Genomic DNA, 24,352 nt, shown 5'->3' with positions numbered 1-24,352 from the left:
GCCAATCACAATGCTTTGCCCTTCTGTACCAAAGATAGGCACTGAAATTGCTTTTCTTAGCTAGAATTCATTGGCTCATAAAAAAATTCTACTGATTTGTCTTAAAACTGATGATTAGATTTTATGGTTTTAAAAGAACACTACTCCACCCTTGCACCAAAATTAAATACATAGAAGTTAATACATAGAAACTCTAATAATGGAAAAGGTCACGGACCTAATTCATCCATCCTCATGTTTAATTCTCTTATTACCACAATCCTAATCCCATATCCTTGCCCTCATCCTTTCATTTCAATTTCCTGCAACTACCTATGTGAATTTTAAATGAACTATCTCATTGCTTCAATCACTTACACCTGCAATACAATTCTCATTCTCACAGCAACCTCTGCCTGCCCGGCAACTTACTTCCCACCTCACCCATCAGTTTTTTTTATCTGCTCAGTCCAAACCTCTCACACTTATCCACATACCTTTGTGAATCTAAATATAGGGATAAGTATACACTTATAGGGATAAGTATTAAGTTCACTAAATACAGCTTAACTGGAGAAAAAGTTTCACTTGGCAAAAACAGGATTAAATAAAATCTCACATATTAGATTTGCAATACATGGCCTCTCCAGTTTATGATCACTTATCTACATATACCCCATATATACAAACAACCATCAGGAGATCCATCCATATATACAAACAACCATCAGAACATGCATTTTGCCAGTGGGGCTGCAGGCATCCTCTTCCTTGTGGGAACTCAGTTCACAGCCACATTTCCAACTTGCAAACTTAAGAGTTATAAACAATAAATATAAGTTTATAAGAGTTATAAACAATGAATCAACCTGCTGTTAGACATCTTTTCAAGCCATGATCACAATGAATGGCTCGAAGGGCCGAATGGCCTCCTCCTGCACCTATTTTCTATGGTTCTATGTTTCTAATTCACAAGAAAGAAACTAAGAGTCAAGAGAATTCACATGTTTAGTTGTCATGTGCACTGGGATAACAACTATGAAATTCTTACTTGCTGGAACCCTATTGCAACATGGGGACAATCTGTGCAAGGTTTACTAACAGGAGTGCGCTCGGGTGGAGTTATGCACATCAATCTTTGCTATCCAATCCATGAAAGGTTTCGATTTTCAGTTACAAAAAAACATCAAATATAGCACCTAAACCACTCAAGTGTGCATATTATTTGTTTTTTTTGCGAAGAGTGGGGACTTCAAAGAAAGCACATGGATGAATGCCTAAGTAAGTATCCAGATATTATTAATGGACTATTTTATTTATCATTACCATTATCATCCTTTTATTGTCATCTTGCAAGCAACATTTCAAAATACACGCTGTTGATGGCCAGCCATGAAAGGTGATAGAGACATAATGGACAATGCATTTAGGTCACTGGTATTAATTCTATGTATTTCCTCCATTTACAGAATCCTACTCAACCTAAAAACATTCAATTAATTTATTTCATTATAACCAAAATCTGTTATGAAGAGGTCCATAAAAACAAGTGTTTGCGGTATTTCAACCTGCCATTAGACATCTTTTCAAGGCTCATCACATCTTAATGCTTCAAGAATATCAACCATAATGCTTCGATAAGGACTTTGTTCCCAGTACTACAACAGGTTTTCTATACTTTCATGGTGAAGTGAATAAAGGTTTATATGAAATGTAAACGATCATGACAACTTTTAATGACATTAAAAAAAAGGCAAGTATGGCCATTTGGGCACATGTTATCAAAGGTTTGAGAGCGAACTGAAATGTGGCATCAGCTGGCTTTTCAAAACTTGAAATTCTAAAACTGGAGATGTAGGAAATCTGAAATAAAAATAGAGAATGCTAGAAACCCTCAGGAGGTCCATGGAAAAATAACCAGAAAAATGATAACCAACCAGAAACCCCCTCCGATTCATTCCCTCTGGCCCACTGAGATACTTTAGCACTTTGTGTTTTATTTAAGATTCCTACATCTGCAGTTCCTTGTGTCTCTAATGCACCAGATGGCTAATTTTGTATGGATAGCTGTTTAACTTTTCCTATTTCCAAATCATGACTATGGAAACAAGACTAGTAATATTGGGGAGAAGAGGTAGAATAAAATCCCATTTAAAATCATAATAATCCACATTTCTTTTTAATCATAAAAAAAAGTTAAGGAAGGTTGCTATTTTAGTGTGGGTTGCTTCTATTGTGCGAAAAAATACATAAATAACTTCAGCCACATTGGTATTACAAAGATGTTGCACTAATGAAGTTATATGAAGGAAAATCTTAGTAAGTCAAAATCTTGATAAAGGTATACAGACAATCCAGGATATTATTCCCCTTTCCAAAACCTATCCACATGAAGCTAGAAATTGTCAGCCCATACTGAACTATGCTGAACTATGCATTGGCTTTCCAGTGTTTGTTTAACCTGCAGCTACTTAATTGAAAATGTCCAATTTTAACATCTTTCAATGAGCAGGAAGGCAGTTATTACCCAACTAATCCAAGATGAACATGAATTTGGCTGCCAGAGGCAACAGCATCTGTTTTCACACATTACAATTCCACTGATGGAAATATGAATGTACTTTACTCACAGAACACATCTTGAAAATATCCTATATTCAACACGAGTTGCTTGGCAATTTTTCCCCAATTTGATATTTCAATATTTAGCATGATGTTATCCATTTTATCCATAACAACTGACAAACAAATACTAAGTTCATCTTTAACCATATAACCATATAACAATTACAGCACGGAAACAGGCCATCTCGGCCCTACAAGTCCGTGCCGAACAACTTTTTTCCCTTAGTCCCACCTGCCTGCACTCATACCATAACCCTCCATGCTCTTCTCATCCATATGCCTATCCAAATTATTTTTAAATGATACCAACGAACCTGCCGCCACCACTTCCACTGGAAGCTCATTCCACACCGCTACCACTCTCTGAGTAAAGAAGTTCCCCCATAAGTTACCCCTAAACTTCTGTCCCTTAATTCTGAAGTCATGTCCTCTTGTTTGAATCTTCCCTATTCTCAAAGGGAAAAGCTTGTCCACATCAACTCGGTCTATCCCTCTCATCATTTTAAAGACCTCTATCAAGTCCCCCCTTAACCTTCTGTGCTCCAGAGAATAAAGACCTAACTTATTCAACCTTTCTCTGTAACTTAGTTGTTGAAACCCAGGCAACATTCTAGTAAATCTCCTCTGTACTCTCTCTATTTTGTTGACATCCTTCCTATAATTGGGCGACCAAAATTGTACACCATACTCCAGATTTGGTCTCACCAATGCCTTGTACAATTTTAACATTACATCCCAGCTTCTGTACTCAATGCTCTGATTTATAAAGGCTAGCATACCAAAAGCTTTCTTTACCACCCTATCTATATGAGATTCCACCTTCAAGGAACTATGCACGGTTATTCCCAGATCCCTCTGTTCAACTGTATTCTTCAATTCCCTACCATTTACCATGTACGTCTTATTTTGATTTGTCCTGCCAAGGTGTAGCACCTCACATTTATCAGCATTAAACTCCATCTGCCATCTTTCAGCCCATTCTTCCAAATGGCCTAAATCACTCTGTAGACTTTGGGAATCCTCTTCATTATCCACAACACCCCCTATCTTGGTATCATCTGCATACTTACTAATCCAATTTACCACCCCTTCATCCAGATCATTGATGTACATGACAAACAACAAAGGACCCAACACAGATCCCTGAGGCACCCCACTAGTCACCTGCCTCCAACTCGACAAACAGCCATCCACCATTACCCTCTGGCTTCTCCCATTCAGCCACTGTTGAATCCATCTTTAATATTAGAATTTTAAAATATTCCAAAAATGTCTGTTATATCTTACACTGTATCCTGCGTGAAACATTACCTGCTAACAGCAAATTTGTTCAACTCGAAACAGGCTCCAAAATAGTACATTTCAAGCTTTTAAATATTAATTTAAAATTTAAAAATATTGGTGTTTTCCAATGAAATGAGAGGGGTTTACCAATATTGAAAGGAAAGCAGAAAGGAGTGGGGTGGGAAGATGCGACGTGATGGAATTACATTAAAGATGGTGGAAATGGAGGCTGGTGGGGTGAAAGGCAAGGACAGAGAACTCTATTCTTCTTCCGTCAGGGGAAGGAGCAGCAAGAGCATAAATTTCACCATTGATGTCTGCATTCACCGAGAATTAGCTCCTGAAATATGGTAAGTGATCCATATATTCCAGCGCCTCGCCATGAGCCTTTACAGAGGGAAGTCGTCACAGCGGGGAAAGAGTTTCCTAGCGGACTTTCGTAGAATGTGAGCTGGGTTCAGGAATGTAGTGTTGCTGAAGTTTTCTCATTAGTTCTAAAAATCAGTTCCCCCTCTGCAAGAGGATTTTTGGAGGTGAGGTGCAATGAGAAAGATTGAGAAAACCGTTGAGGCAAAGACGCAGCCTTTTTTGACTTCACACTGATTGACTCTCGTGAACACCATTGGTCACTAAAATGGCTTGCGTGATGTCATGAAACAAACATAAGATGGCAATGATTTTCAGTGGGCAGACAAATTTGATGAGTAGAAAGATTTCACCCTGCAGTTGAGTAAGCGGCGCTTTAAGCACTGGGAAGATGATTCAGAAGAGATGACTTTTGTGTGTCAGTCAGCGGAAAATCCACTCCGTTGTTACTACACAGACATGTTTCCTTTGATGATTGTCTTGATTTTGGCATATCTGAGCTCCCATGGCCAACCTCTTCCCAGATGTGGACAATGAGATTCTCGATTAATAACAAAAGTTGTTCATTTCTGTGTTTTAGGATTTCATTTGAGATACTATCTGTTCCCGAGGCCCAGTTATATTTTATCTGGTATTTGGCCTTTTTTACTTCTTTTCAGTCAGGTGTGACAGCAAGGCTGACCTTCCATCACTCCAGAATTTTGAATTCTGTGATTTGAACTAATTGCTGACACAGAACGTTGTCTACTACTAGTTTAGTGACAAAATACATATGCTTTTAGCAAATATGTTCCTTAAAGTTTAAAAACGGCAAGCATATTCAAATTTAGTTTGGTTTACATGTGATTACTTTGTATAATCCACACCTACATATTTGCCTTGCCCTCAAGGCTCATCACGACGAATGATAACTACACATAAACATAGCTCATGTCTGTTGCAGTGCGACTTGATCAAATGTGACCAACCATCATTGAAATTTTGCTAAATTTGTCAAACCATGTCAAATAAATTGGAATATCAAAGAACACTGCAACAAAAATAACATTCAAGTTTTTTTCCAGAAAAGTCATGCAAACGCTGCCTTAATATCAAAGGCCATGACTCTCACCTCATCTTTGGAATTTAGCACTTTTGCATCAGTGAATTGGTTACCAGTGAGCAAATGTTGCTTCTAAACACTATCAAAGACAGTTTCCATCACTTTGCTAATGGCCGAGAGTACATTGTTTGGGCAAGTCATTAAACAGAGTAATTTGCCCTGTATTTTGTGAACATGGCAATCCCAGGTAACTTTGGAACAGGTTGTCAGATAAATGCCCGTGTTATATCTATACTGGAACAGATTGCCTGCAGATGCAGCTGGTTCTGGACATTAGTTCTTCAGTATTGGTGCTGTAATGTGGTCCAACCCCATAGCCTTTGCAATGTAAAACTTCTCATCCATTTTTTGATATCCTGTTGAGATAAATGAATGGGCTGCAGAGTGGCATCTGAGAGGGTAGGGATGCAGAGGAGAGCAAGACAGTTCATCCATTCAGTACAAAATCGAGCAACTCCAGTGCGTCAGGCAGCATCTATGGAGGCAAAGGGATAGCCAATGATTTGAGTCGTGACAATTCATCAGGACTTGAAATATTGACTCTTTCTTTATTTCCACACATGTTGTCTGACTTGCTGAGTTTCTTCAACAGCTCGTTTCTTTTTGTTCCAGGTTCCAGCATCTGCAAGCTCATGTCCCATCTATTCAGCATTGATGGCTTAAATGGGATTGAATGAAAATGCAAAAAAGTCAACATATTGGTATATTGGTAACAACTTCATCAGGATTGTTTGTAAACTTTCAATTCTGTACAGGAGGACAGCATTGTTATTCCAGAGAGGAAGAACTCTTTGGAGCACTTCAGAAATTATACAAATGCATGCTGGCAATTCTGACAGGAAGCACTGGTTCCACCAATTCTTCCAGATCGATAAACATTACTGCTAGAAACCAAGGCTTAATTTTAAATTTAATGTTAACATTAGATTCAAGTTCAGAGTACAAAACATCTCTCATTGCAAGAACTTATACCATTGTCAATACTGCCCTCTGCTGAAAAATACTGGAAAGACCTCATTGAGTCAGAGAGAATCCACGCAGAAACAGGCCCTTCAGCCCAGTCCACACCAACTATCAGCCATCATTCTGCACTAATCAGAATCGCACTTTATTCGCCAAGTATGTTTTGCAACGTACGAGGAATTTCATTGGCTAGGTCAGTCATACAATTAAAAGCAGCAGATCACTCAAAAAAACATTTTAACATGAATATCCACCACAGTGACTCCTACACATTCCTCACTGTGATGGAAGGTGAAATAAAGTTCAAATCCTTCCTTTTGTTCTTCCTCAGCCGTGGGCCTCGAGCCCACGTTGACGGGATGATCTTGACTCCCGTAGCCAGCGGCGTTCGGGCCCTCCGCATCGAGGCGATCCGCTCCCGGGCGATCAAACCTCGGGTCGAGGCTGGTCGAAACTTCCACAACGTTGGAGCTTCCCGACTGCGAGCTTTTGATGTTAGAGTCCGCGGTGGGAACGATCCCAGGCGAGGGATCAGCTCCAATGTAAAATCCGCACCCCGCAGTGGGGCTCGCGACAGTCCGAGGCGGCTTCCAGCTCCATCGAAGGTAGGCCGCAGAGCCCGGAGAATGTGATCCGAAAATTGATCACGTCTCCCGGAAGGTAAGAACCTGAAAAAACGTTTCCCCCGATCCCCTTCCCTCCCACATAAAACAAACCGAAGAACATTAAAACAAACTTTTAACTAACTAAAAAATAACAAAAAGAAAGAAAATATGAACAGACTGCCGGCAGGGCAGTCATCTCCCCGGCGCCTCTGGTGATCTACATTATCTGTACAATCCTACATTAAACCCTTTTTTATTTAATCCCCCCACATTCTCAACAACTCCCTAGATTCTACCATTCACCTCCACACTTGAGCAATTTAGTGTGGCCAAGTAAGCTATCAACCCTCATATCTTTGGTTTATGGGAGGAAACACCAGGGGGAAACCTCTATGGTTACATTATTTTCACATTTCCAATGAAAGGCTGAAAGGCAATCAGTAAGATCATGGCTGAAATTCTGCTTTGAGCTCCTTTTGCATCTTCTTCAATTTACTAAGTGTTTGCAAAAAAATAGTATTTCAACTTTAATTACAATTAAATACCTCGCTGATACAGTGAATTCCATAGATTTACATCCTTTTGCATGAAGACATTTCTCTTAATTTCATCTTTGACCCCAAGAGTATGGCATTTGGTTCTGGGCACAGGTTCTGGACTCGTTCACTGGAGAAAAAGGTTTCACAGCATCTGCCAAAACAATTCCTTTCAGAATCTCATATCTCAATGATGTGTACAAAATCATGAGAGGAATAGATTGGGTAGTTGCACAGAGTATCTTGCCCAGAGTAGGGGAATTGGTGACCAGAGGACATAGGTTCAAGGTGAGGGGAAAAGATTTAATAGGAATCAGAGGGGTAACTTTTTCACACAAAGGGTGGTGGGTGTATGGAACAAGCTGCCAGAGTAGGTAGTTGAGGCTGAGACTATCCCATCGTTTAAGAAACAGACTCGTACATGGATAGGACAGGTTTGGAGGGATATGGGCCATGCACAGGCAAGTGGGACTGGTGTAGCTGGGACATTGTTGGCCCGTGTGGGCAAATTGGCCGAAGGGCCTGTTTCCACGCTGTATCTCTCAAGGACTATATAAATTCTCATTCTTCTAAACTCCAGTAAATATAAAACAAATTTCCTCGCCTCTCTTCCCAGCAATGAATCTTATGAATTTATGCTGCATAAACTCCAGGCCAAAGAAGACTTTCTTTTGGCACCAAAATGAAAACTACCCAGTTCCTCAAATAAAATCTCACCTTAGCCTTATCCAGGCTCAGCAAGACATGTTTACATCCACCAACTCCTTATTCGAGTGGTGGCACCATCGAGTGTGGCTGCCTCGCCTGCAGCTGTCTACCCACTCCCCTTTTTGTTATTTTTAGTCCGTTTTAAAGTTTGTTTTTGGAGGCCTTTTGTCTTTTTTATATGGGGGGACGGGGAAACCATTTTTCTTAGTCACTTCCTAGTCAAGGATCCGTCTTTCCTCCAAGCCGCATCTTCGCCCCCTCGTCGCGGCCTACCATCTGGATCGGCTCCGCCTTTCCTGCCGTAGACCGGCCCAAGCTTCAACTTCAGCAGCGGCGCAGCGCTGGATTCCATCGCGGAGCGAGCGATGCCTTACGGGGAAATCGCCGTGATGGACCTTCGGAGTGCTGGGACTGCCGACTTTAACACCGTGGAGCTGTGTGTGGTCTGCGGAGCTACCAGCCACGGGCGGCGGGAACTTCCAGCCGCTGGCGCCGCTGACTTTGACATCGCGGAGCCTGAGATATCTCGCCGAGGTCGCCAGCGTTGAATCTCCGCCCAGCTCGGCCTGCGGACTTCAGGAGCATTGGTCTCCGATAGGAAGCGGCCAATTCGGAGGCTCCGGGCCCCAGAGAGTGTTCTTTCGTTCGAGGGCCTGAAACATCTGGTCGCTGTAGCGGCGACTGCTGAGGCCTCAATAGGCCCCAACCACGGTTGAACAGAGGAAGAGGACTGAACTGGTGCCTTCCCTCACAATGGGAAACTCTGATTCCACTGTGGGAGGATGTTTTTTATGTTTTATGTAAAAAAATTTAAGTGTTGTGTTTATCTTATTTGTGTGCTGCATGGCTGCTCAAATTTTACTGCACCAATTGGTGTATGTGACAATAAATGTTTTTTTTTTGTCCTTTATTAAAAGCACCAATATACAAATTGCTTTCCCAAATTATCAAAATATGTGCATGCTTGTATTCTGTGTTATGAACCAGATTACCCGATGCACGAGTATTTACTTATTTTTAATAATTTTAAAACTATTCATTTTTTCTATGTTTCCTACTGAAGAGCATAACCTCACATTTTCCCACATTCCGTTCCATCCTACACCTATCTTTATGTCCACCTGCTTAACCTGTCTGTATTTCTTTGCATTGCCTGCTGGTTCTTTTGCATTGAAAAATCAGCAAATTAATGTTTGCGAAATGCCAACTTTTTAATCATATCATTAATGCAAGTTCATAACAGAGACCCCAGAACTGATCCCCGAGTCACCCCAGATCAACATAATAAAATTGGTTTCCATCACACTTACCTTCATGCTCTGTAAGCGCTAGTGCAACGTCAGTTGTAACCTCAATTCCAGTATTGATCGATACGTGACATGTTTTCAGTGAGGACAAAGCCGAATCCACAGCGCTGAAGGAAATCACAGGCATGATGGACGAACGTCCAGGCATTTTGTTTGAGTGTCGATCTATGAACAGCAATAGTAGCTAATTAAACAGTGGATTTAACAAATCTATAATCCACATAGTCCTCTTTAATGTAATGATTATTTTCCACAAATGTCATTGGAATATAAATCCAAATAAAGGTGCATATAGAAAAATACCCTACAAATTCCTCCAAGTTGCCATTCTGACATAGTCATAGTGATAGTATGGAAACAGGCCCTTCGACCCAACTTGCCTACACTAGACCACATGTCCTAGCTACACGTGTTTGGTCCATATCCCTCCACACCTGTCCTATCCATGTTAGACACAAAAAGCTGGAGTAACTCAGCGAGACAGGCAGCATCTATTGGAGAGAAGGAATGGGTGACGTCTCGATGTCCTGTCAATGTACATGTCAAACTATTTCTTAAATGTTGGGATAATCCCTGCCTCAATTACCTCCTCTGGCAGCTTGTTCCATACACCCACCACCTTTTGTGTGAAAATGTTACCCCTCGGATTCCTATTAAATGGTTTCCCTTCCACATTAAACCTACTCAATTCTCCTACTCTGGGCAAGAGACTCTGTGTGTCTACCAGATTTATTCCTCTCATGATTTTATACACCTCTACAAGATCACCTCTCATCCTCCTGTGCTCCAAGGAATAGCCTACTCAATCTCTCCCTATAGCTCAGACCCTCTGGACCTGGCAACATTCTCGTAAATCTTCTCTGTACCCTGTAAACTTGGAAAAATGCCATTCATTCAATGTTAAAAGAACTCCCTGCCCACCAGCACCATGGAAGTATTGATGAAGCCGAATTTTAGTTAAAAATATAAGAAGATATTAAATTGGTTTCTGGGCTAGCTTACAGCTTACATTTAGTGTCAAATTAGGCTTTCCTCAGGTTGCGGGGTGTGTGAGATAATAAATCCTATAACATTGTCTCCCAAGTGACAGGCAGAGAGAAGGAGCTAGAGATATCTTTGAAGTAAAATGCCATAAAACCCACCTATGTTTATGAGACCAAGTGACCATGGAGATAAAATGGCCTATGTTTAAGAGGGACCAAGTGACATAGAAAAACCAGGGAGTGGAAATAAAATGATGGGTCAATGTTTTCATATCTTGGCAACAAAAGGCCTTTGATGTGATGCAATCTGTGGAAACCTTTTCCTGTACCTCTGACATGATTAATGTCTGTGGAAGGTGTTAAGGGGACAAAAAAAACCCTATTTAAGGCAATGTAATTCTGTTGTTCAGGGAAGAGGACTGGGGACAGTTAAGTGTCTACATTGGTCACTTAGCTGGAATTCTCGCTCCCTTCCATCGGCCGATGTTAAGTAAAGTTTTGAACTGGTCTACCAAACAGTTTGTGTGGTGTCTGTTTATTAAGAAGCGAACCTGGTTTAGTAGTTAAAATAAGTAGCTTTTTCAGTATTTATAGATAGAGTGCATGGGTTCAAGGCAACAGCTCTCTCCTCCACTTCTCAAGAACAAGAATGGGAAATAAACACAGAATTCATTCATGAAAGTAAACCATTTTCTTCACAGCATGTATTACAATCATTGTTAAAAATTGTAAGCGCTGACCTGCGAGGTAAAATGAAAATAGCATGAAGCCATGCAAATCTATGGTTGCACTCCGCTTAGGTGGTTCTCTTGGGCATCTAACCTGTTTCACTCATTCATGGACAGTGCCTTGCTCTGGAACACCGGAGAAGACTGGTCATTCCAGACAGTGCCTTTCACCACCTTCATGCTTTCCCAGCTACCACTGATATTTCTGTGTGCGTGAGTGTCTGAGAACAGCTCCCACAGGACAAGGTTCTGTGTTATACTGCAGTTCAGAACACGTCAGATCAGCCATCATGAACCCTAAAAAATCCCCCCAACGATTCATGGACTTCACATCATAGGACCGTACAAATGGGGATCCTGTGGATACGATACCTTGTTTTAAAATAATCACTGAGGACAATGGTCATCACAGACAGAGTAAGGCAAGGCAGGTACCACCTCAGGCCCAGAGTGTCTCCGAGGATCCTCCAGTGCTTCTACTGTGTGGAAAGATCTTGTGAACATTACCATCTGGTTCAATATGCTCTCAAGGACAAAAGCTCTGCAGAGAGTAGTGCGTTTGGCTGAACGCATTATGGGAACTTCTGCAGCACTATACAACACTTCCAGAGACGTGAGAGCAGGAGTCCAGCCGCTACTCAATTTTGGCAAATACAAGAATTTAATCCCAGAGTCGGACTGATTAACCATGATAACGGACATAACGTTTTTCCTTTATGCTGGTCAGTAAAAGACCAGCCCAATAATGATTGTGTTTATAATTTGTATGCTGCTGTTCTCGCGGCATTGCACTTTCAATTACTGCACATCCAAGTTCAATCTTGACTTACCTTCTATGGTGTGGACAATGGTCACTATTTAGGTGTGGTCAAAGTGTTCCACAAAAAAGTAAATCACTCTGCAGCACTTAACTCTTGAAAGGAGTACCAATTTTTACAAATAAAATGTATTATGATCTCTCTGAGACTGCACCTATTATGCTGCTGTCTCATGTCCCACATTGCACAGACCGATCCTTGGTCTTGGTAAAAGATAATTATCTGAGACTGCCCAATGGGAATGGTTTGGTAAAAGATTTATGTCCCTTAATTGTTACATTTAGGAGAGTGGTAGAATCTGGGGAATCAGTGGGGATGGGAGGAGGAAGTTAATGGAATTGTGGGGAAAATTAAAAGTTGAATCAGCGTAGGATTAATGGGTATCTGATGATTGGCATGGGCTCACTAGGCCAAAGGGACGGTTTCCATGCAATACGGCCATGACAAAAAGGGCTGAGGTAAGATGCACGACTACAAGAATTCATAAATCCCTATTTAAAAAGGAAAATTTGTTCAGGTTGAAAAGTAAAAATTTTAAAGGGAAAACAGATAGTAGAGTAGGATAAGATCAGCAATGCTTGATCAATCCAATTTCTGTGCTGTAATACTATGATCACAGACACTATCCAAAATATTGCTGCATTATTTTTAATTTTTCTTCCACATGGTCATCTATATAACTACAAGTCTCATCTTGACCACTTCTTGTCTGCGCTGTATATTGATTTTAGAAAAAAGTACTACCCTATATCGCTATGGTTTTTGGCCGTCTTACTCACAGTCCTCATCTGCTGTGGCAACCCTGAGAATTTTCCCGGTCGATTAAAAATAAAAAAGTTATGAGTGTTTAAAAAATCTTGAGATCAGCTGATTGGTCCTCTCGCCTGTCAATCACCATAATTAAGGTAACGCCCCTTCCGGGGGGGCAGGACTATAAAACCCCAGATGCCTGGACACGAGTCAGTCACCTTGGAATATCGCGAGTGAGAGGCCACGACTGTGATTCTAAACTGAGAATCAACTGAATTGTGAGTGCAATGTACTTGCAATAAATGATTTGTTAGCCCTTAATGAAAATCAAATGAGTTGTTTGGCCTGCCCTGTGCTTGAATGCAATGGAAATGAAAAAATGAAAATGCAATGAACTGTTTGGCCTGCCCTGTGCTTGAAACGGCAATGAAAATAGAAATGAAATGGAAATATAATGAGCTGTTTGGCCTGCCCTGTGCTTGAAACTGCAATGGAAATGGAAATGAAATGAAAATGCAATGAGCTGTTTGGCCTGCCCTGTGCTTGAAACTGCAATTGAAATGGAAATGAAAATGCAATGAGCTTTGGCCTGCCCTGTGCTTGAAACTGCAATGGAAATTAAATGAAAATGCAATTGGCTGTTTGGCCTGCCTTGTGCTTGAAACTGCAATGGAAATATAAATGAAATGAATTGTTTGGCCTGCCCTGTGCTTGAAATTGAAATGTAAATGAAATGTTTTGCCTGCCTGAAACCACTAATTTCAGCCCACATGGTCCCTATTAGCCGAGAAACTAGTCCCTTTTGCCCCAAATGCCCGTATTAGCCCAAGAGGAGCATTTTGGCCCAAAAGGCCCATGCCCGGCCAGGAAAAGTCCAGAAAAAGTGCCTTTTACGGAGATTTCACACAGATTCTTTTTAAAAGAGCCCCTTCAGCCCATCAGGCCTGTACTAGCCGAGGAGGAGTCCCTTTAGCCCATCAGTAAGTATTCTCCCTGCAAGTATTAAACCTCACCCCAGTATTTTTCTCCCTCCCTTCATTGACTCCCTGTGAGATCCAGGCCAGGATAGACTTTCCTCCTTCATTGCATAGAAAAATGTCTAAATTTGATGCTCCACCCTCCGCCTTCTCTCTCACAGCCTCTCACCTGTTTTGGGAAGAATTTCTGGCAGTTTCTGTGCTGCCAGCCCACCAGGTGTGAGAGACTGAGCTGCCAGCCCTCCAGGCCTGAGTGATTTAGCTGCCAGCCCACCAGGCCTGCGTGACTGAGCTGCCTGCCCACCAGGCCTGAGTGACCGAGCTGCCAGACCACCAGGCCTGAGTGACCAAGCTGCCATCCCAATAATCCATTCGGCCCATAATGTCCATACTAGCCCTCTGGAAACCAGTCCCTTTGGCCCACAACACCCATACTAGTGCTCCAGAAAGCAACCCCCCTCACCCCCACTGGCCACCAATATTGGAATTGGTGGAGAGGTGTAATATTGCATTGGGGGACCAGCCCTCCAGTGTGAACATGGGATCCAACGGGTCCCACTTAATCTAGTTGAAACTATTAAAGTTATATAACAAGGTTTTTGCCATGTTGATCCTTTCTTCACATTGGCGCTTCCAAACCTAAGTTGAGAGGAGAAAGTTTTAACAGGAAATTAAAGGGCAACTTTTTTTACACAGAGGGTGGTACATATATCGAAGGAGCAGTTAGAGGAAATGGATGAGGCAGGTAGAGTAACAACATTAAAAAGCCATCTGGACAGAAGCAGGGATGGCAAAGGTTTAGAGGGATATGGGTCAAATGTGGGCAAACTGGACTGGCTGAGATGAACATCTTAGTTGTCATGAATAACTTAGGCGGAAAGGCATGTTTCCATACCGAATGACTATGACGAGGTCATGAAACATAGAAAATAGGTGCAGGAGTAGGTCATTCGGCCCTTCGAGCCTGCATCACCATTCAATATGATCACGGCTGATCATCCAACTCGGTATCGTGTACCTGCTTTCTCTCCATAACCCCTGATCCCTTTAGCCACAAGGGCCACATCTAACTCCCTCTTAAATATAGCCAATGAACTGGCCTCAACGACATTCTGTGGCAGAGAATTCCAGAGATTCACCACTCTCTGTGTAAAAAATGTTTTTCTCATCTCAGTCCTAAAAGATTTCCCATTTATCCTTAAACTGTGACCCCTTGTTCTGGACTTCCCCAACATCGGGAACAATCTTCCTGCATCCAGCCTGTCCAACCCCTTAAGAATTGTGTAAGTTACTATAAGATCCTCCCTCAATCTTCTAAAATCCTCTAAAACCATACAAAGAAACAGGAATTAGAGAAGTACAGGAAGTACAGAAGGAACAGGAAGTACTGATTACACCTTCAAGCCAATTGACTTTTGCATTGCTTTGAATCCGCAAGAAATTGCAATGAATTGTGGACGCAACCCAGACCATCAAACAAACCAACCTTCCTTCCATTGACTCAATTTATTCCTCACGCTGCCTTAGGAAGGCCAGCAGCATAATTAAGGTCGAGTCGAACCTTAGCCACTGCCTCTTCTTTTTCTCCTATCGGCCAAAGTGTGAAAACGTAAACCTCCAGATTCAGGGACAGTTTCCTCCCAGCAGTTCTCAGGTAACTGAATTATCCTATCACAACTAGAGAGCAGTCCTAAACTACTATCTGCCACATTAGTGACCCTCAGACTATCATTGATCAGACTTTGTGCGCAGGAAAGAACTGCAGATGCTGGTTTAAATCGAAAATAGACACAAAATGCTGGAGTAACTCAGCGGGACAGGCAGCTTCTCTGGAGTGAAGGAATGGGTGACGTTTTGGGTCGAGACCCTTCTTCAGACTCCTGAAGAGCTCCTTAAGAAGGGTCTCGACCCAAAACGTCACCCATTCCTTCTCTCTGCCTGTCCCTCTAAGTTACTCCAGCATTTTGTGTCTATCTTGGATCAGGCTTTACTGGCCTTGCTTTGCACTAAACGTTATTCCCTTTTCATGTATGTATACACTGTAAATGGCTTGATTGTAATCATGTATTGTCTTTACGCTGACTGATTAGCACATCACAAAAGATTTTCACTGTACCTCGGTATACGTGACAATAAACTAAACTGCTGTGTTACCTCTGGACAACCATTTCATAGCAGCTGAGTGTCAGCACAGATTCCATCTCTGCTACTGCTAATTAGCTAAAGGACACCATCACTTGTGAAAAACCAGAGGTCAAAATGTTCTGAACATCTCCAAAGGCTGCATAATTCCATCAACTTTGAGCTCATCCCTAAACACAAGATGGGCCATATCCACTCGTGACTAAACCCAGATGTTCTCTGGATTAAAAAAATTGTACAGTGGATCGGAGGGTCTGTGCAGGATGAATGGGAAAACACTACAGGATGAATGGGGGAAGGTGCAGGGTAAATGGAGGGTGGGTCAGTGCGGGATTAATGCGTGGATTAGTACAGGATGGATGGGGAAATCAGCACAGGATGGATGGAGGAGGTGCAGGATGGATGGGAAAGGGGTAAGTACAGGGTGAATTGGGGAACCAGTGTACGATGGATGGGGGGGGGGGGGCGGGGGTATGGCGGCAGGAGAATTAATGTGAGGTGGATAGGGTGATCAGCGCAGGATGAATAGATTGGGGGGGGGGGGGGGGGGAAAGATGGGGAGGGGAGCACAGGGGATGTCAGTGAGGACTGAATAGAGGCTTGCAAATCCGACAACGGGATAACTGCTTTCAAAACAAACCCTCCCGCACACCGAGGCCTCCCCCTCCCTCCCTCCTCCCGACCTCGGCGTGCGGGAGTGCTTTCCTTTAAGCGCCGGGTAGTGGATTTGCAAGCAGCAACCCTTATCAGGGTGGGCGGGGTGCGGGGGGAGGAGGTGACGAAGCCGCTATCGCGGCCGCTGCTGCCGCTGTTCGGGGCCCATCATTCGCTCCGACACTTCGTCACCACGCACCTAATATCTTTCTTACGCAATACAGCCGTCACCGCCAACAAAAAACGTCGCGTTCCTTTTCTCCATAGATGCTGCCTGACCCGCGTAGTTACTCCAATTTTTTGTGTCTATCTTCGGTATAAACCAGTATCTGGTTGCCAAGCCGGGCAAAATGACTCGGTGTTTAGTTGCCCGGCGGCGCTTTGAGTGGTCAATGGCACCCGGGCAACCGTTAATTTCGAGCCCTGCAGTTGCAGCATGGGACCCATACACAAATAAAAACATTTCTTCCATCGAATGTGTCCAAAGACAGGTAGCTTGATTTGTTACTACAGGTGCACAACCTTTTATCCAAAGATCCAAATAACGAAAACCTCCAAATAGCGGACATTTTTTTTGGTCCTTGAAGAAAGGTCCTTGAAAACGTTTACCGAGGGCGGCCCGCAGAGGTGACAGCGGAACCTCCGGTCGGTCCTCGAAGAAAGGGGAACTAAATCCCCATTCATAAAAGAGAAGGTGAGGGTATATTGCGCGGGAGGGTTAATAATTGACAATATGCTGCTACCTGCCCGCTGAGTTTAAAAGTTCCCACGGTAGACTCACAATACACAGTGTACACAGTGTATCGTGAGTCTTGCGTGGGAACTTTTTAACTCAGCGTGCAGGCAGCAGCAGATTGTCGCTCCCTTCAGTTTCACCCCACCTACACCCTTCTGCTTCCCGGCCATGTGTGTGACCCCTTCCCTCCCCTCTCCAGCTCCCCGCTCATTGCACCAGCGCGGGGGCTTTGCACTGTCTTCAAGTCGGCGATGCCAGCAGCACAGTGCCAGTCACCTGAGACGTCAGGACCAACGGGACACCGACCCCCAGGCCCACTGCAAGCACGGAGATCCCAGAGATCCACAGCCAGCAGCAGCCCAGCCCCGTTCCAACTCCAGAGGAAAACTGCAATCTGGCCGGAGACGTCAGGACCACCAGAAGCCGCTCCCCGAGCTGCGCCCCCTCATCAGGACACCGACCCCCAGGCCCACTGCAAGCACGGAGAACCCAGAGACCCGCAGCCAACAGCAGCCCAGCCCCGTTCCAACAGAGGAACCTGGGTTGCGGATGACGGGGCGCAGCTCGGGGCGTCGTAGGGGCCCATCGGGAAGCGGGTTCCTGTTGGTCCTGACGTCTCCAGCCACCTGCTATCCTCCGGGAACTGTGCCGCCCTTGCAGGAGAGTGGGGTTGTTTGCAGTTGCAGAGGGAGGGGGCAAGGGCGGTACAGTTCCCAGTCTCAGCTCCAGTCCAGGGGGGTGACCGGAGACGTCAGGACCAACGTAAGGACAGCGACCTCCAGGCCCACTGCAAGCACGGAGATCCCAGAGACCCACAGCCAGCAGCAACTCCAGCCCAGCCCCGCTCCAACTCCAGAGGAACACGTAGGGGCAGAAGCTGATGGCGTGCAAGGTACGTCATGTTCTTGGGGTCGCGCAGCTCGGGCTGTGGGCAAACTGCCACTTGTCGCTGTAGCGGCCCATCGGGGAGAGGATTCCTCTGGAGTTGGAGGGGGAGGGGGGTATTGTGCTGTTTGATCGCCCCCTGCTATCCCAGGGACAGGGAGACACAGCGGCTTTTTAGACTGGTGGGCAATCACTTCCAAAGTTCTGCCCACACAGTCAGTACACCTCTCCTACACTGCATTTCATACAAATATTTATTCTGCAAGAAAAAACTACATTGAAGACTCAAACTCGCAACCGAGTAACTGCCAGGATCGAGGCGCAAACTCGCGACCTAGCTCGGGGATTCAATCGGGGATTGAATCCCCGAGCTAGGCCGCCTAAGGGCATGTAGCCCCGCTAGGGTGACATGAGTGCGAGGGGTGATTCAATGCTGCGGGCACATTTATAAATTCAGGAATTCATTCAACACACTGCATTTAATACAGACATTTATTCTGCAAGAAAAAACGACATTGAAGACTCAAACTCGCGACCGAGGAACTGCCGGGATCAAGGCGCAAACTCGCGACCTTGCGGATATGAGCCGAGCACTCTACCACTGAGCCAGCCATTAAAATCTACGCTAAAAAATTTCCATTCCGAAGACCGACAAATTCTGAATTACGAAAAGTGTCTGGTCCCAAGGCTTTTGGATAAAAGGTTGTGCACCTGTAACACCTATGAGAGAGAAGCGAGTGTTACCAAACTTCTAAATTCACTGGGGTGGAACCCTCTCCAAGACAAGACAGTGAAGCTCACCGTTTGACCTGTTTTTACAAAATGTTAAATGGTCAGCTCGACATAGATTACAAAACCTACACCAAACCCAAACCAATTAGGAGCAGAGGAGGGCATTTGATCCAATTTGAGATGCCAGCTACCAAGACAGATGTGTACAGCAATTCATTCTTCCCCCGCACAATTAAAGCATGGAATAATCTTCACCCTACCATATACAACTAAATTTAAGGTAGCTCTTTCTTCCCAAAAACCCTTTCTGGCATAAGTCCTCCCTCCACCACCTCCAGTTTAAATTCCATTTGGAATATTTTGGAGGACCAAGAAACCAAGAACCAAGAGTATACCATAAAAGTATTATCCCATATCAATGGTGCAAGTTTGCAGCGTCAGAGTTTAGTAACAATCTCCAAAGTACGACCCCTTCAAAGTACAATCCTGCGAAATTACTAGATGTTGATAAACTGAAGAAGGATCTCGACCTGAAACGCCACCCATTCCTTCTCTACTGAGATGCTGCCTGACCCACTGAGTTACTCCAGCATTGTGTTTTTAAACCAAAGATTCTAGAGGAGCAATCTTTGGTTTAAACCAGGATCTGCAGCTCCTCCCTAAACAAATGTAATGTATACATTGTTTGCTTCTCTCCCACGGAATGTAGTTGTCTTTATCTCTGTCATCGTTCTTAGTGCGTGTATGTAAACTGCAAGATAGACACATAAGCTGGAGTAACTCAGCGGGACAGGCAGCAAGTCTGAAGAAGGGTCTCGACCCGAAACGTCGCCCATTCCTTCACTCCAGAGATGCTGCTGCCTGTCCCACTGAGTTACTCCAGCTTTCTGTGTCTACCGTCGGTTTAAACCAGCATCTGCAGTTCCTTCCGACACATTATGTAAACTGCAACTCTGACCCTCGCTAAAGCCCTGCACAAAACAAGCCTACATTAGTTTAGCAGCATTGGCAAAGTGAAACACATAAACGCGGCTCACTCACTCACCCGCCCGCCTTCAGGTGCCCACAAATACTCGGCCTCGCCGCCTCCCTGTTCAAATGGCCGTCAATGGCTCCGTGCGCCGAGCACCCTGGGACTTGTAGTTTCATCCTTCCGCTTTCCCGTTTCCTAACTTCCGATACCCGCCTCACGGAACTACAAATCTAGTACGTTTCCGTTTCCGGTGGACGGTTCTTTTTTCCCACTGGCCAATGGCGGACAGGTGGAAAGTCTTGGGCAAGCACTTGTTTTAAATTGGAAAGTACTTCAGGATGTCCTGAAACCAAGACAGGTGCTGTGTGACACCCTGAACTACTTCACAATTTTAAAAAGTGCTTTTCAAGTGTGTACACTATTAGAGGTAGCTCTTTCTTCCCAAAAACCCTTTCTGGCTTAAATCCTTCCTCCACTACCTCCAGTTTAAATTCCATTTGGAATATTTTGGAGGACCAAGAAACCAAAAACCAAGAGTATACCATAAAAGTATTATCCCATATCAATGGTGCAAGTTTGCAGTGTCAGAGTTTAGTAACAATCTCCCAAGTACAACCCCTTCAAAGTACAATCCTGCGAAATTACTAGATGTTGATAAACTGAAGGATATCGACCCGAAACGTCACCCATTCCTTCTCTCCTGAGATGCTGCCTGACCCACTGAGTTACTCCAGCATTTTGTTTAAACCAGGATCTGCAGCTCCTCCCTAAACAAATGTATACATTGTTTGCTTCTCTCCAACTCAATGTACGAAGCCAATGTGCATGTTCAAAACCAATATGCACACGGTAATTCAAACTCTGACAAACAACATTGTGATTTTGAACATTTAAATAAACTCCAGGTGCCAGGAATTCTGACATAAATACAATCATTCAGGGAAAAAAATAAAATGCTTAAACACTCGGCAGGTCATGCAAACCTGTGGAAAGAGGAACAGATTTAATGTTTCAGATCTAAGACTTTATTTCAGAACTCAATGTAGTTTTGACACCCACCATTATTCTAACTATTCCAAGTGACCTGATTCTATGCTGTAAACTCTCAGACCTAAATTCAGAATTTAGGGTGGCAAAGCTAAGAACTTTGCTTCACTGGTGAGCGATCTGGGTTTGATCCTCACCTGAGGTGATGGATGCCTGTAGAGTGAACATTTTCCTTACAACTGTGAGTTTCCTTCAGGTGTTCGAGTTTCCTCCCACGTACCAAAAAATGTGCAGGAAGGTTAATTGGCCACTGTAAGACACAGCTCATGTGTATGCGAATGGCAGAATGTGGAAAGGAATTGATGGAAATATGGGGATAATAAAATGGAGAATGCCTCTTTGAAAATTCCATGCATGATGTGGTACCAATGCTTTAACATGTCATGTGTAAGAAATATTGTGCTTGTGATAATGGAACGATTGTAAGTGGCAAGCATTTCAGGCCAGACCTGAAATGTCAGTTAACCATGTTCTCCAGGGATGCTATCTAAGCCGCTGAGTTAATCCAGCATTTTGGTTGAAACCAAATATTTGTTTATTTTCTTTATTATTCCCCACTACGATGAGCAGCTCCAGCCTGGCTTTTTTAATTTTAAGTATCATTACATAATTTCAGATCGAATATCATTCTCATCTAGTAGTCACACTGATAATTACGTAAATACAGTGCTAACCAATAATTTCACTTTTATACCCTATCAGTTCATTACATGTATTTACATTTTCTTTGATCAGTGATTTCTGCAGAATAGTGTTTTCTCGATATAATTTCAGTTAATTTCAGTTAATTTCATAACATTTTTTTTAACTTTTCTTTCTGGCATCCTCTCCTTTAGTGCCTTCTTCTTTGGTTTTGGTGATGACCACTACTTTGTCTGTGTTTGCTGTTACATTGGTGTAGATTCATGGGTCATTAGAAATGCGTGCGACAAAGGCAAAACAGTTATAATGGGTGACTTCAATCTACATATAGATTGGGTGAATCAAATTGGCCGGGGTGCTGAGGAAGAGGATTTCTTGGAATGTATGCGGGATAGTTATCTAAATCAACATGTAGAGGAACCAACGAGAGCAGGCTATTTTAGACTGGGTATTGAGTAATGAGGAAGGGTTAGTTAGCAATCTTGTTGTACGTGCCCCCTTGGGCAAGAGTGACCATAATATGGTTGAGTTCTTCATTAGGATGGAGAGTGACATTGTTAATTCAGAAACAATGGTCTGAACTTAAAGAAAGGTAACTTTGAGGGTATGAGACGTGAATTGGCCAAGATTGACTGGCAATTAATTCAAAAAGGGTTGACGGTGGATATGCAATGGAAGACATTTAAAGACTGCATGGATGAACTACAACAATTGTTCATACCAGTTTGGCAAAAGAATAAATCAGGGAAGGTAGTACATCCGTGGATAACAAGGGAAATCAGGGATAGTATCAAAGCGAAGGATGATGTGTACAAATTAGCCAGAAAAAGCAGCATACCGGAGGACTGGGAGAAATTCAAAGACCAGCAGAGGAGGACAAAGGGCTTAATTAGGAAAGGGAAAATAGATTATGAAAGAAAACTGGCAGGGAACATAAAAAACTGACTGCAAAAGTTTTTATAGATATGTCAAAAGAAAGAGATTAGTTAAAACAAATGTAGGTCCCTTGCAGTCAGAAACAGGTGAGTTGATCATGGGGAACAAGGATATGGCGGACCAATTGAATAACTACTTTGGTTCTGTCTTCACTAAGGAAGACATAAATAATTTGCCGGAAATAGCAGGGGGCCGCGGGTCAAAGGAGTTGGAGGAATTGAGTGAAATCCAGGTTAGCCGGGAAGTGGTGTTGGGTAAATTGAATGGATTAAAGGCCGATAAATCCCCAGGGCCAGATAGGCTGCATCCCAGAGTACTTAAGGAAGTAGCTCCAGAAATAGTGGATGCATTAGTAATAATCTTTCAAAACTCTTCAGATTCTGGAGTAGTTCCTGAAGATTGGCGGGTAGCAAACGTAACCCCACTTTTTAAGAAGGGAGGGAGAGAGAAAATGGGGAATTACAGACCAGTTAGTCTAACATCGGTAGTGGGGAAACTGCTAGAGTCAGTTATGAAAGATGGGATAGCAGCACATTTGGAAAGTGGTGAAATCATTGGACAAAGTCAGCATGGATTTACGAAAGGTAAATCATGTCTGACGAATCTCATAGCATTTTTCGAGGCTGTAACTAGTAGCGTGGATAGGGGAGAACCAGTGGATGCGGTGTATCTGGACTTCCAGAAGGCTTTCGACAAGGTCCCACATAAGAGATTAGTATACAAACTTAAAGCACAAGGCATTGGGGGTTCAGTATTGATGTGGATAGAGAACTGGCTGGCAAACAGGAAGCAAAGAGTAGGAGTAAACGGGTCCTTTTCACAATGGCAGGCAGTGACTAGTGGGGTACTGCAAGGCTCAGTGCTGGGACCCCAGCTATTTACAATATATATTAATGATCTGGATGAGGGAATTGAAGGCAATATCTCCAAGTTTGCGGATGACACTAAGCTGGGGGGCAGTGTTAGCTGTGAGGAGGATGCTAGGAGACTGCAAGGTGACTTGGATAGGCTGGGTGAGTGGGCAAATGTTTGGCAGATGCAGTATAATGTGGATAAATGTGAGGTTATCCATTTTGGTAGCAAAAACGGGAAAGCAGACTATTATCTAAATGGTGGCCGATTGGGAAAGGGGGAGATGCAGCGAGACCTGGGTGTCATGGTACACCAGTCATTGAAGGTAGGCATGCAGGTGCAGCAGGCAGTAAAGAAAGCGAATGGTATGTTAGCTTTCATTGCAAAAGGATTTGAGTATAGGAGCAGGGAGGTTCTACTGCAGTTGTACAGGGTCTTGGTGAGACCACACCTGGAGTATTGCGTACAGTTTTGGTCTCCAAATCTGAGGAAGGACATTATTGCCATAGAGGGAGTGCAGAGACGGTTCACCAGACTGATTAGTGGGATGTCAGGACTGTCTTATGAAGAAAGACTGGATAGACTTGGTTTATACTCTCTAGAATTTAGGAGATTGAGAGGGGATCTTATAGAAACTTACAAAATTCTTAAGGGGTTTGGACAGGCTAGATGCAGGAAGATTGTTCCCGATGTTAGGGAAGTCCAGGACAAGGGGTCACAGCTTAAGGATAAGGGGGAAATCCTTTAAAACCGAGATGAGAAGAACTTTTTTCACACAGAGAGTGGTGAATCTCTGGAACTCTGCCACAGAGGCTAGTTGAGGCCAGTTCATTGGCTATATTTAAGAGGGAGTTAGATGTGGCCCTTGTGGCTAAGGGGATCAGGGGGTATGGAGAGAAGGCAGGTATGGGATACTGAGTTGGATGATCAGCCATGATCATATTGAATGGCAGTGCAGGCTCGAAGGGCCGAATGGCCTACTCCTGTACCTAATTTCTATGTTTCTATGTCTATGTCTATGG

At 43.4% G+C, this 24,352-nt stretch overlaps 1 protein-coding gene across 3 annotated transcripts in view; it reads right to left on the bottom strand.

Moving 5' to 3' along the window:
* nsmce2 (NSE2 (MMS21) homolog, SMC5-SMC6 complex SUMO ligase) overlaps nucleotides 1-20,053 on the bottom strand; it is a 127,251-nt gene extending 107,198 nt beyond the window's left edge. The window contains exons 1-2 of one of the 3 annotated variants that reach the window (XM_055634822.1): nucleotides 19,922-20,053; nucleotides 9,479-9,640 (exon numbers count right to left, since the gene is read on the bottom strand). In XM_055634822.1, coding sequence (XP_055490797.1) covers nucleotides 9,479-9,623 — 145 coding nt within the window. In that variant the 5' untranslated portion in view covers nucleotides 9,624-9,640; nucleotides 19,922-20,053. Of the gene's footprint in view, nucleotides 1-9,478; nucleotides 9,641-19,917 lie in introns of all 3 variants that reach the window. The other 2 variants (XM_055634823.1, XM_055634824.1) reach the window with 2 other exon arrangements.
* Nucleotides 20,054-24,352: the final 4,299 nt, after the last annotated feature.

Source organism: Leucoraja erinacea, chromosome 4 (genome assembly GCF_028641065.1).
Source record: "Leucoraja erinacea ecotype New England chromosome 4, Leri_hhj_1, whole genome shotgun sequence".
Lineage (NCBI taxonomy): Eukaryota > Metazoa > Chordata > Chondrichthyes > Rajiformes > Rajidae > Leucoraja > Leucoraja erinaceus.
The sequence above is the reverse complement of the archived record's forward strand: the minus strand, read 5'-3'. Positions and strand labels throughout refer to the sequence as shown.